The sequence below is a fragment of the Suillus paluster genome (assembly GCF_016628075.1).
Source record: "Suillus paluster strain FC165 chromosome Unknown EDB91scaffold_14, whole genome shotgun sequence".
Taxonomy (NCBI): Eukaryota; Fungi; Basidiomycota; class Agaricomycetes; order Boletales; family Suillaceae; genus Suillus; species Suillus paluster.
Window position 1 is genome coordinate 608,125 of NW_024537574.1, and position 13,598 is coordinate 621,722.

The 13,598-nt window shown below is 47.9% G+C and overlaps 3 protein-coding genes across 3 annotated transcripts; all 3 read right to left on the minus strand.

The window, feature by feature from the left end:
- Positions 1 to 4,978: 4,978 nt before the first annotated feature.
- On the minus strand, positions 4,979 to 6,143 carry EDB91DRAFT_1246393 (uncharacterized protein; the record flags this gene model as incomplete). Its single annotated transcript, XM_041322656.1, has 4 exons — positions 4,979 to 5,196; positions 5,250 to 5,258; positions 5,294 to 5,923; positions 5,972 to 6,143. The coding sequence occupies 4 exons, from the start codon at positions 6,141 to 6,143 to the stop codon at positions 4,979 to 4,981; spliced, it is 1,029 nt and encodes a 342-aa protein (XP_041179471.1).
- Positions 6,144 to 9,243: 3,100 nt separating this feature from the next.
- On the minus strand, positions 9,244 to 9,705 carry EDB91DRAFT_1039920 (uncharacterized protein; the record flags this gene model as incomplete). Its single annotated transcript, XM_041312865.1, has 2 exons — positions 9,244 to 9,416; positions 9,468 to 9,705. Coding segments are annotated over 2 exons (411 nt in total), but the record flags the coding sequence as incomplete, so codon positions are not given.
- Positions 9,706 to 11,623: 1,918 nt separating this feature from the next.
- EDB91DRAFT_1080412 (uncharacterized protein) lies at positions 11,624 to 13,152 on the minus strand (the record flags this gene model as incomplete). The annotated part of the gene is made up of 8 exons (XM_041315229.1): positions 11,624 to 11,768; positions 11,822 to 11,891; positions 11,944 to 12,021; positions 12,228 to 12,287; positions 12,471 to 12,487; positions 12,557 to 12,605; positions 12,704 to 13,017; positions 13,097 to 13,152. 8 exons carry the CDS (start codon positions 13,150 to 13,152, stop codon positions 11,624 to 11,626), a joined length of 789 nt encoding a protein of 262 aa, XP_041179473.1.
- Positions 13,153 to 13,598: the final 446 nt, after the last annotated feature.

Below are 13,598 nucleotides of genomic sequence, written 5' to 3' on the forward strand. Positions count from 1 at the left end.
ATCTAATAAGTCGTCATTTATTTCCTATGCTACAGTTTATTACTTATCACTATGCTAACTACCTTAAAACTACGAGTTGTCAGACCGAACATCTCAGTCCGTTTCCCGAGACTGAGATGTGAGTCAAAGTTCCCGCTTTACGTTACAACAAGAACTAACAGATACTTAGATATATTCTCTTATCAGGTACTACTATAGTTATTACCGAGTCCGTTTCCTGAGACTGAGATATCTATTCTCTTATCAGCTCACCGTTCTCGCTCCCTCTAAGCCTCTCATCACTAGAGGTTATGAGCCCTGACTTGACTATGGATACCGCTCTCCCCAACACCTCTTCTACACTCTTTAGCATCCCCAAACTTGCCGAGGATGGCTCGAATTGGATTACCTATAAGGAAAGGACATTAACGGCTATAGGTGCCCGAGGGCTGATGCGCTATACCGATGGTCGAACCCAGAAACCAGTTCCATTCGCGATCAATGAGACGATGAAGGCCTTGAAGAAGCCTGATGGCTTTAAGCCTACGCAGACTGAGATCAACGAGCTAGATGAGAAGATCGACGAGTTCTATCGAAAGAACACACTCATCAAACAGCAAGTGTTCAGCACTATAACTGATCGCCTTTTGCTGCGCATTCAAAAGCTCGATAGCGTGTCCAGCATCTGGGATGAAATCTGTCAGATTCACAAGGGTAAGACCGAATTGGTTCAAATCGACCTACGGTGCCGCATGCAGGATATGAGGTGTGACGAGAGTGCTGATGTCAAAGCTGCACTTCTTGGAACTGTTAAGGCTTCGTGAGTCGCTGGCGGGGATGGGATCACTCATAGAGGACCGAGATTTTCATGCGATACTCCTCGACTCGCTTCCTGAGTCGTATCGACCCCTCCTCTCCTCTATAAATGTGACCGCGAAGATAACTGCAGAAAGCACTCACTCCTAATGAGCTCATTACTGTCATCTCAGAGGAGTATGAGCATCAGTATGCTCATGGACCGTCGAGGGTCCAAGAAGGGAGGAAACTCGGCCCTAATGGCCAAGTCTGGTGGCGGCAGGGGCCGCAAACCAGGTGCAACACCCCAAGCAAACACGGACATTACGTGCTTCAATTGTGACAGGAAAGGTCACTATAAGTCCAATTGTTGGCATCCTGGAGGTGGAAAAGAGGGTCAGGGACCGAATCAGTGCCAGAAGAAAGGAGCGTGATCACCCAAGGAAGGAGCTAACACTGTCACCTCAGACCCCAATGCTCAAGACAACTACGCTTTCGCTACCTCGAACTTGGCAGGTATAGCCAAGCAATTGAGTGTTCCCGTCAAACACCGTGGTGCAATTATTGACTCAGGCGCCACATCGCATTTTTGCCCCGACCGCACAAAATTCATCAACTATGTCCCTATAGAACCACAGGACATACATACCACTGATGGATCGACTATTAGTGCTATTGGAAGGGGCGATGTGAAGGTAGACTTACCAAATGGGAAGGGGAGAACAGCAGTTATGCTTAAGGACGCCCTTTTCATGCTGAAGATGGTGTTTACGCTCATCTCAACGAATCAAATCACCACCGCGGGCCTAGCCATCCATTTCGAGGATCGCATGTGCAAAATCCTATCCCCCAGCCCTAAACACAATATAATCGCTACCATCCCTCAAGTGGAAGGACTGTACAGCGTTGCAGCGCGTTCTCAGCATCACGCGCACCTGGCAAAGGGTAAACTTACCGTGCATGAACTGCACAAGGTACTGGGTCATGTTTCTCAGACTGCAGTACTTGACACCATCAAGAAGGGATTAATAGAGGGTGTCGAGCTAGACTCCACCTCCCAGCCTGACTTCTGCGACACTTGTGTTAAGGCAAAGGCGTCACATCAACCATTCCCAAAGGAGACAGAGACTTGAGCGACCAGATATGGGGAGGTCGTCCATACCAACCTGTGGGGTCCCGCGCGCATGAAGAGCATTGGGGGTTGCTCCTACTATATGAGCTTCACTGATGATTACAGTCGTCAGACAATCGTCCATTTTCTCAAGCAGAAGGACGAAGCGCTCACCTCCTACAAGCAGTATGAGGCCTGGCTACTCCATCAGCGCGACAGCACTTGGGTGAAGATGCTGCGCTCTGATAGAGGCAGCGAGTACTTGAGTGGAGAATTCGAGTTGTACCTGCAAAATCAAGGTATTGAGTGACAGCTCACTGTCCATGACTCACCTCAGCAGAACGGTGTGGCTGAATGCCTCAACCGCACTCTGGTTGCCCTTGCTCGAGCAATGCTACTCGCCCATGATCTTCCGACTTTCCTCTGGGCTGAAGCCGTCAATTACGCTACATGGTTGAAAAACCGTTTACCTTCACGCGCGATACCAGGACACACTCCATTCGAACTCATCCATGGGAGACACCCCTCCTTGGAGTATGCCCATGAGTTCAGATCTCCCGTATATGTCTGCGTCACTGATGGAGGGAAGCTTGACATGCGAGCAGAGGAGGCAGTATTTGTCAGAGTCAACGACCAGAGTAAGGGTTATCGTGTCTATTGGCCGGAGAAGAGGAGGGTTTCGGTGGAGAGGAACGTGAGTTTCGTACCCCAGACTGTAAGTGTCGAGTCGGATGTACCGAACGAGGGGGAGTTGCAGCCATCGCCGCAGCCATCAGCCCCACCGACCTCACAGAACAGCATTCAGAACGTACCACCTCTCCAACCCCCTACTACCCCAACCAGACCGCAGCAGCAAGCTATAACACCGCCAGCCCCTCGAGTAACGCGTATGAGACCGCCGCTGGGATACTATATGGCACTTAACGAGGGAGAGAGAGCGAACCTTGCAGCAGAGTCCATCTTTGAGGCTACAGAGTCAGATTTTGTCAACGAAGATGCGGTAACTCACTGGCAGGAGTTTGCTCTAGCAGCCACAGAAGCGGAACCAACCCTGAGGCAGGCGTTGAATGGTCCAGACGTGGTAGAATGGCAGGAAGCAATAGACTATGAAATAAGTCAACTCGAGAAGCTGGGAACGTGGGAAGTCGCTGACAAACCTGTCAAATGCTAACATCATCCCATGCCACTTTGTACTAGCTACTAAGCGAGGCCCTGATGGCCAGAAGCTAAAGATACATGCTAGGCTCGTCGCGAACGGCCAGCGCCAGCAGTATGGCCATGACTACTTCGAGACTTTCACACCAACATCCAATATGTCTACCATAAGGACCGTCCTCACCATGGCTGCTCAGCAAGACTGGGAGATTCACCAAGTAGACATCAAGAGCACCTACCTTTATGTGGAAATCAAGGAGACCATCTATATGAGGGCGCCACCTGGATACTTGAAGAGGGGAGAGGAGGACAAGGTGCTGAGACTGCTGAGGAGCTTGCCCGGGTTAAAGCAAGCTGGTTTTGAATGGTCAGAGGAGTTGGCTGGCGCGTTTAGGAAGATGGGATTCTCTAGGTCCCAGGTTGACCAAGCGGTCTATTTCAAACGATTGCGCGACGAGCACACAGTCATCACCGTATCCATGGACAATATGGCCGTGACGTCAAGCAACCTGACGCACATCACGCATTTCAAGGCACAGCTACACAAACTGTTCGAGATTACTGACCTCGGCGAGCTGCACTGGCTCTTAGGCCTGAAGGTAACGCGAGATCGCATTGCGCGCACCATTACCCTATCACAGAACACCTATATTGAAACCATCCTCGAGCACTTTCACCTCAGTGATGCGAAGACCGCACAGACCCCGATGGACGTTGGCGCAGTACTATCAGACTCCCAATCCCCTGCCACTCACACTCAACTTGAAGATATGCGCAATGTACTATACCAGAGGGCCATAGGCTCCCTCATGTATGCAGCTACAAGCACCAGGCCCGATATTGTGTTTGCCGTCGCAACGCTCTCGCAGTTTATGCGAAACCCCGGTAGAGTTCATTGGGAAGCGGCAAAGCATGTCATACAATACCTAAAAGGTACTGCTGACCTTGGACTTACCCTAGGTGCAACAGACGCGGGTTTAGAAGCATATGTTGACACAGATTGGGCTTCCCAGCCGCATTGTCACTCTATGTTGAGATACATCGTGCTGTTGAACGGCGGACCAGTTGTGTGGAGCGCTCGCAAGCAGCCTTTGATAGCCCTTTCGACAGCTGAGGCAGAGTATATCGCTTTAACGATGGTTGCAAGAGAGATATTGTATTTGCAGCTGCTCACCGAAGAGCTGTATGAACCACCCACTCTCCCTACTCCAGTCTACTGCGATAATCAAGCCACGATCGCTCTTGCATCAAACAACAAGTTCCAGTCGCGAACTAAGCATATCGACCTATGTTATCATTTCGTACGTGCTCACGTCAAGAACGGGATGTTCACACTCACCTACTGCCCCACTGACAATAATATCGCCGACATTTTTACCAAAGCCTTACCGCGCCCCAGGATTCAGAAGCTGCGCGGATTAATGAGCCTGGATAGTGCTTGAGGGGGAGTGTTGAAGCCTGAGTCGAAGGCTGAGCAGGAGATGTCAAAGTGAGACATTGCGAGTGCTAACCGATTGAGGAACTTACAACCAAGTGACGTTGGTCACAGAATCTAATAAGTCGTCATTTATTTCCTATGCTACAGTTTATTACTTATCACTATGCTAACTACCTCACCCTTGGCACCACTTGGAAAAGGTACCGAAGGCCTTTCAGGGTAGGTTTCATTGTAGGTAGTAACCTGCCTGAAAGCCCACCTCCACAGGGAGGCCTCCCCTTAGATCCTGTTCAGGACCGTGGTGTGTTTTATAGAACCTCCAGCAAGGAGGAGTGAGGAGGAGCGAGGGGTTCATTTCATCAGTGATCCAGGTACATATCTTGGTTCCGTCGTTGAGTTTTTGTTGCTTCTTGAGGTTGTTATGGTCTTCTCCTCGCAGCTCGTGTTCATGTAGCACATTCACTAGAAGATAATGACATGGACTATGTCAGCAAACAGTGTCAAAAGTCTGTCGCACACCATGTGATTTTGACGATGGTAGTCCTGATGCGGTCAGTGGGATTAAAGCCAGATAGTGAAGGCGTCGAGGGTGATGAGAACGAGGAGGAATAGTGTGGCATCAACTTGCCTGAAACCTCCTTGAGGTGGTAAACAAGGTCATGTGATTCAGACATCGTGTCGCGTCGTGTCAAGACTCCCAAGTGCCTCTCAGTGAATGCTCATATAATGTTTGTGACTAACGAAAAACATATCCTGACATTCCTAACACACCGAAAAGTGCTGCGTGAGGTCAGATCACTACACAACTACATTACTTTCTTGCAACCCCAAAAGTTCATCAACTTCCGCTCCATCCTCGACGTCCTCAACTGTTCCATCATCTTTCGTGGCCATAGCATGCGGGCTAAGGCAGGTGATCTGCAGGACAAGATCACTAGAGTCGTTGGTACTCAGGACTGGTGAGCATTCCCTTGTTCCATTCAACCTCCAGGAGGGTGGGGGGAGTGTTACCTCTATGAAAACACGGGGTCTCCACTGACGAGATGACACGGGATGAGAGTTTGATGGTGAGGTGTCATCCAGACAAGCCAAGCCAAGCCTATCGATCCGTCCATCAGCAAACTCGCGCCTCCCACAAATGATCAGAGGATCTCCTACAGGTGCTTCTCTGATTATGACGGGAACACATGACGCCATAAGATCTTTGCGGGCGTCCAGCGTGGTGACAGATTTGATGGTGAGTGTGTCCTTCTTGAGGGCATCTGCGAGGACGGAGCGCTCATGAACAAAGAGGTCGTGTATGCCCTTGCTCCTTGCCACTGTGGCACATCTCTCACCGGGCATGAGGATATTTTCTGGGTAGTTTTGGAGGATACAGCCGTGACAGGCTAGAATAGTGGGTAGTGTCTTCCAGGGGAAGTTTCTTCCTTGCCCTTCAAGTGTCCCTGTACTAATTTCAGTACTTCTACGCATGATCTGACCATTGCACTTACCAAGAAGTGCTGTCAAGCCTCCAATGATGCAAGGTATACCATTGAGGAGCCTCCATCCGTTGGGAACATGGACTTGTCGCGTCTCTAACCATCTGTCCAACACCTCCCGCGCTGGCAGCCTGTGCTGTGATGCAATGTGTTCGAGAATGTCATCGAGTTTGGCGAAATCCATCAACACAATGGATACTTGTGTGGTTAGAGAGGGAGGAGTCCATCAATTGCAGAAGAACCCGAACATTGATGAGGTGGCAAGAAGCAAGCATTCATCAATAATCAATGAAAAAATAATCACACGGTAAGTACCCAAAAGGTTTCTATTGGTACCGATAAGTGACTTTTCTCTCGCGAACCTCTGAAGCATTTTCGTTCAACTGGACACTTCTGATTTATCAGAATAGGAAAATACAAATATACATATGTAAACTATTATCGAAGGCAGTCACACACTATCAATCAAAGCAAGCATGAGTAAGATATAAACATACGGAAACATTGAGTGCACACGATCAAAAGTAAAGATGACACCAAGAATGTGCATATATACCTGCGCTAAGATTTTCAGCAAGAAGCAAGACAAAAAAGATGTGTGGGATGAATTATGCCAAGAATTAGATGCTGCTGATGTACCGACAATCAATATTGTGGAGGCCCACTCATGTAGCCATCTTCAGAAGGAGCTGGAGATGACGAGTAAGGTAAGTTAAGAGCATTGTCAGCATAGATGGGGTAACGAGACTCTTGACAAAGGGCAGTATCTTGAGGGTACATAGGCCAAGTATCATTGCGATAGCTCCTCGAGTCCTGGTAAGAGGTTTCCGAGGCTCCAGATGGTCCACTGCCTTCATGGTACACTCCAGCTCTGCCTTCACGAGCTCCAGCACGAGCAGTATAAGGTGCGGGAGGATGTGTGTACATCATGTCTTGGCGATATTGTGGCTGGTTGCTGACATGTTGATAGTCTATCTGCTCGTGATGCTGATCATGATGAGCTGCGTTGACACCAGGCACATGATTCATGGTAGGCAGGGGACATTGAGTTGTGGGCTGATAATCTACTGCAGAACCACAAGATGGTGGCAGGGGAAGACTTCTATCACGGAGGTGTTGCTGCCCATTAGGCTGGGAGGTTGCACTGCACTGATCATGGGGCATTAGAAGGAGTGGGTGCAGAGACTGTTGACTCTGAGGGGATGGAGATGAGGGTGCTAGCGAAGGCACTTGCAAATGGTCACTGGCCTGAAATTCCTCCATGAACTCATCCTCCGCCTGCCCCCTCAAAGGTAAGTCCCATCTAGAAGATCTCAGGCCTCTAATTCCTCCTTGCAGTGCATCCTAGGAGGCATTGAGACCTCCTTGCAGCACCTCCTGGGAGGCTTGAAGACTGCCTTGTGGTGCTTTCTGGGAGGTGTTGGAGCCTCCTGGTGTCTGCAGTGGGTGTTTGCCTTCTGAGTACATCATCGTCTGGCATGCGGCTTCAGATGATCCCAGAACGATTTTTTTGGGCTTCGGGAGTCCTACGAAATGATTAGAGCTGCTCCACATAGTTATACCCATATAATACTTACCACATTGAGTGCATGGTTGCAACAAGTCCTCTGGGCCATCATAAAGGCATAAAGACTCGCGTCCTGGAACTGAAGGGAGAGTTATCAGAATGAATATATCATGCGGTGCAAAGGACTTTGCCTACCAGTCGTTTTCTCCTCTTCGGAGTCTGGTTCAGCTGTGACTGAGAGATAGTGCACTTTCTTTGTGGTCTTCTTCTCTTTGGGGGCATCCTGGTCAGTAGCTTTTCCCTTGCCCTTGACGTCTTTTCTCCTGTCATGTGGTAGTTCGATGACTTCAACGTCACTCGATGGAGCATGTCGTTTCTGTGAGTAGGAGCCTCCAGTTCCCTTGACCTTGCGTTTACGAGAGGCAGCAACTTGATCATCATACTCTGACTCAGAGTCTTCAGCCTCAAGGGGGTCCTTGAACTCATCCTCGGCATCCGACTTGGTCTGTGTATTGCTGGACATGTCAATGGGAATGACCTCATGTACTGTTGGTGTGGATTTTTGCTTTCCGCTTGGACCCTTGACGATGTTGAGTGGACATGGAGGAGGACAACGGAGCTCAACAAACGGAACAAGCTTCTGCTTGTGAGGTGGTGGAGTTGGAGACTTTTCATCAATGAGGATGGGGGATGCATGACGGCAGGAAGCTGCTTCTTTGCGCGTTGAGGGCTTTCGCTTCTTGATCCCCATGTTCACTGCACTTGGATCAAGATGAGGAATTCCCTCGCAATCAATTGTGCCATCTACAAGCATACATTGGCCATAATTGTGCATAGAGTCTGGTGGAGGGGCTTTGCCAAACACAATGGGAGATGTCTTATCTACAGAAAAATTAGCCATGCAAGCTAGAAATAAATAATATATACGAACTCAAGGCTCCATCCTTTTGTTTTTCGATGGTCAAGCGGCCCGATCGTAATGCATCTGCAAGCACTACCTGCTCCCGTTTGTCGAGGTTGCTGACACCCTTGGGTCGTGCTACTATGACATGTGGCTCCCCTGGCATCAATGTGTCTTCAGGATAACCTTTCATAACATAGCGGTGGCACGCCAGCTCACTTGGCAGCATTTTCCAGGGGAAAGTGCCTGACCAAAACTTCCCGCCAAGGTTGGCTTCAAACACGTAAGTAATGGGAGGGTGAGCAAGGGATAAACAAACTTACTAAACAGCAACATTATTCCTGCTTTGATGCATTGGATGTTGTCCAGCGTCTGCCAGTCAACACCCTCAGGAACCTCCTGTAGTTCTGTGTTGTCTTGTGTTGTCTCTGGGGCATGCACACGCCTAGACAAGGACATCCGTGTTTGTGAAGGCTTCACTTCACTTGACGAGGCTTTGCCATATGTATCCTCAACAACAGTGAGGGATGCCAGGTGACTAGCAAAATTTTATTAGAACATCAGTCAGCATTCAACAGAAAAGATTGACTTACTATACATGTGATTTAAAATGGCCGATCATTGTGTCGTCATTGGCACGACAACGTGTCGCCCAAAACTAAAGAAGTGAGCAAGAACATTAGTCTACGACATGAAGATCCGCAGATCTACTTACCTCTTCTGCACCGGGGGTCGTGTGTATGTAACCGATTGATGCATCTTGATTTACCACCTTACCACACATGAGTAGTGCTGCCTCGAAACCATGCCTTGCAGTAGCGGAATCCAACTAGAGATTTTATCAGCACAAGGAAGATTGCATGACGCAAAACATACCAAGTTGGTAACTTTCTTTGATAACTTCGCAAATTCTTGTGACCACTGTGCTACAGTCAGAGGCAGCCCTAAAGAGGTCTGCACCTCCTCAAATGTTTCAAAAATGTTTTGCCACCTCTCAGGATACGCATCCTGGAAGAGTTTGTAACATTCTCGTTGGACTGTAGATGTAACTATGACAAGCGTGAATAAGATTTGATGGAGTTGACAAGATAAAGACTTACTGATCACGTTACTGTCCCTGCCAGATCGTTTAAGCTCTTGCAGGCGGTTCAATTTGAAGCATTGACCATAGATATTCCAGTGGTTTATCGCATTTTGGATCCGACCACAAGACTTCAAAAACAGATTCAGAACTTGCTGGGTAGGAATGCCAGTCATGGAGACAAGATCATTGATGGCGCCATCAATTAATTCAAACTGCTTCTCCATGGCGGCGTTCGTCTTGTCTGACCTCCGGCCAACAAGAGCAGTGCCTGAAGACTCTCCCTCGCCATCCATTGTGCGGTCTATCATTGGGGCAGCATTGGCAGGAGTGGGAGGGATGATGCAAGTGATAGGAACATTGAGGCCAGGTGGCATTGGGACATGGAAAGATGGTGGATAGCTGATGTGCAGTGCTGAATGAGAATGATCAACCGGCTGCATGGTGTCGAATGAGCCAGAGTCCCATGGTGAGTCAAGTGACGAGAAGTTGTATTGATCGTGAATGATCGGATGAAGCGCCCCATTGTGGATGGGCGGGTGTTGAGTGCTGATCTGCATTAGAGCCTCTTGCTGTCCCTCCATAGTGGCGAGGGGTGGCTGTGGAGGAATAATATGGTCAGGTGCCTCAGGCGTGAAGTGCGGCTCCTGAGGTCCCATTGGTTGTCTCTCGCACGATACACTTCTTCTAAAATTTTCGGAATTGCCATGAGGAGGTGCCCCAAGTGACTGCAGGGCCACCTGGCCTCGGGTCAGACCTTTGGAATATCACCAATCTGATTATCAACTGATTGTCCTTGGGCACCGACTGAGAAGGTATCCTGATACGAGTCCAGCACAGACCCAGATGGTAATGTAGAACAGGATGCCTGGGTCTCAGCTTCACTGTGCCCATCAGCTGGAACTAGCTGGGCCATATGATCTTGTGCACTTCTCCAAACAAGACCAGAGTTGCGTATTGTGGGCTTGATATGCATTCGCAGTTTTGTAGGAGTCTGTATCACAGGGGGCGATTTTTAACGACCTCCCCCAAATTGCTCAGGGAGATGATTGAGAGAGGGTGCTACAGCTGAGGAATGCGGAAAATCCATCAATGGACCGGAACCCAGAGAGTAATAATTTTGAGTCATTGCTATGAATAAAAATGTGTCAGATAAATTAGTTTAGGGATGGTCATAGACTCACTTTGTAGAAGCCACAAATGTATCTGAGGACACGATGGGCCAAGACAGCACGAAAGCTATAAGCAATGTATCTTGATGTGAATGAATGAAAGAGTCTTACTTGCAATTTTTTGAGGTCTGCTAGCTGCTGAATCGCTCGTCAAGATGCAGTACAACTGAGGAAACCTGGATGTGTGCACCTTTGGCCAGGAAGGTCCAGTGACTGAGCAGGTTTTTTTGAGTGTGAGGATGACACTACTGAGGGCAAAGGTGGGAGGAAACAGGTGCACAGAATCACCTGCGACACTTTCATATGTTGGGAAGAGCACCATGATGCTCATATTGCATTGGGATCCGCTAACAGAAAATTAGTGTAGAAGTTGAAATAGTGATGGTTGTGAACCTGTGCCATGACAAGACACCACTCTCCTCCAGAGAGGAGCGAGAGGACATTGAATTAAATACCTACAGAGGGACGGGAGAGGATCAAGAGGATATTGGCACTATACGAGGTCAATGTTGCACCCGAGGCACTGCAGCAGCACGTTCTGGTTTCTGTAACCGAGTTTGATTAGCCAATTACCTATCATATAACAATGTTCACACACAAAAAACATATCCCAACAGCTATAGTCTACGCACCAACTCTTATGATGCACATAGTCAAATGCTAAGAAATGTGCCGGTTCTGATCATATCAATAAGTATGATATCTTCCAATAGGATCTGTTAGAATTAACTCACACTGAGATGTTCGCACTGGCACTAGCTTCTAATGAGTTGAGTTGAATCCTTCTCTCTGTACATATGGGTCGGAAAGCAAAATACCTCACACTCGCTGATAAAACTGCTGCGACACGTCAACACGTAACAAAGTATGCTCGATCTGAAAGGTGCACAGACCTCCTTTTTTAAATTCATGTTCTCTAAGTGCTGATACTACATGTACAGAGGTAAAAACACTTGTTGCAGTGGTCTGCCCATCTACAAGTATCTGTATCTCAATAACTACTTTACTCAGGGAAGGCCCAGGGTTCCACCATCTGAATGCGTCCTTCATCAATTGCAATCCTGACATTTTCCTCCCCAATTGCAATAGAATCAACACCATGGTAAACAGCACCAGTGACACCCAGAACGCAGTTAAGTACATTTTCCCTAGTGTAAAAATGATCAAATACGACAAGCGCCTGGAATGAATCTGCGCTCACCAGCCTGCCACTACACCGATGTGAGCCCCGCAGGTGACATAGAAGATGCTTTGAGAGGGTTTGACTTGTACTGGAATATTATAACAGTTTAGCGAGAAGGATACATTTGTTGATTGACTCACCTGGAATGTTATAGAAAACAGCCTTGTAGACATGAAGGACAGACTCGTCCGCCATCGATCTCACAGCATTCTCAAATTCTCAATGGTTCTGATTAATGATGGTGAGCTCTGGGCTTGCTGTGGAGAGTGCACGATTGACAAAGATGACTGGAGGTGAAGATGAGGTGAAGACATGCTCGATGTAAAATGGTACTGGTCGTCGACGACATGGTTTGCTGGGGGGAAAAATTGTGACCATTAGTGGAGTACGCTCAAAAGTTGAAAAGGCTCATCTTGGAAGATACCTATGATCGCATTCAACTTGCCAAAAAGGGTGGCATATGCATAGTGCTTGCTGGACGTTTCTGAAAAACAATTCAGAAGCCCTGTGTTGACCAAAAAGAGTGGAAAGGATTCTTAGAATGTGAGCTCATGTGTGTTCTTATGTAATTCGAAATACTTCGGGAGTCCCGAGTTGGACGGTAGGAAGTTTGGAATGTGCGCAATGTGTACTATCCGTCTGCTTGCGCTCCAGGTACGATACCCACTATCATCATACGGTACACTTTCGCACAGGTCACAGAAGTCAAATGCGAACTTACGATGCTTTGGTATGAGTCTAACGTTACACTACCTCTCGCCGTTGACTGCAGTGAGAAGCTCGAGGAATATCTCTGTCATTTCTGCAGCAATCATCCAAGCGCTGTATGCGACTCATTTTCTTTTTACATGCATATTATGGGGTCTAATAGTGCACAGGTAACAAATCACATGCAGATACTGTCAGTGTACTGGTAATATATCTCCCCCTTTTCATATGCCTCCTCCAATGCATCCATATCAATCCTAACCCACACAATGATATCTTGTAATGAGACCCTGACCTCTCGCACGCGTGTGAGTACTGCAGTTCCAACCTTGTGCACCTCTTGTTCTAAGTCCTCAATTATATCAAGCGCTGCAAGGATATCTATGAGTGCATTCTGCACTTCAGACTCCTCGCACTTGATCAACACGCAACATAGACCTTCTACAAACTCGTGGGATGAGTGACCGATGACTGCGAATAGTTTTTGGTCTATAGATTTCGTATTTCTAGAGATAAATTTTATGAGTAGAGTTGTAGTGGCTAGCCATTATGATGATATACCAATTTTTATAGGCCTGTCTATACTTGCGAGCAGCTTTCACCTTTTCTTCAGGTGAGTTGTATAATCGAGGTTGGGCCATAGTGGGTGTTGCAAGGGAGATTTACACACTAGTTGGTGCATGAGGGAGATTTACAGACTCATTGGTGCGCCAGGAGATTTACACACAGGTGCTTCTATCTTTGTTATCCAGAATGCGATATACTACTGTCAAGCATGTACAGATCTCTTTGTGAAGACTCCTTGGTGATTCACAACAGATTCTTCTCCGCTGTTGCCGCTAATCCCCACTTTGATCCCACGGCCTTGGACACTGCAGGGAGGGCAATCCCATGACAAGACGCTGCTCTCCTCCAGAGAGGAGCAAGAGGACATTGAATACCTACCCACCGCAGAGGGATGGGAGAGGATCAAGAGGATATTGGCACTATACGAGGTTTAATGAAGTGCACATGATGATCACAGGATTGAATCCATATACATTGGACAGTAGTATTAGCTAGCTAGAGTACTGGAATACAAAGTATG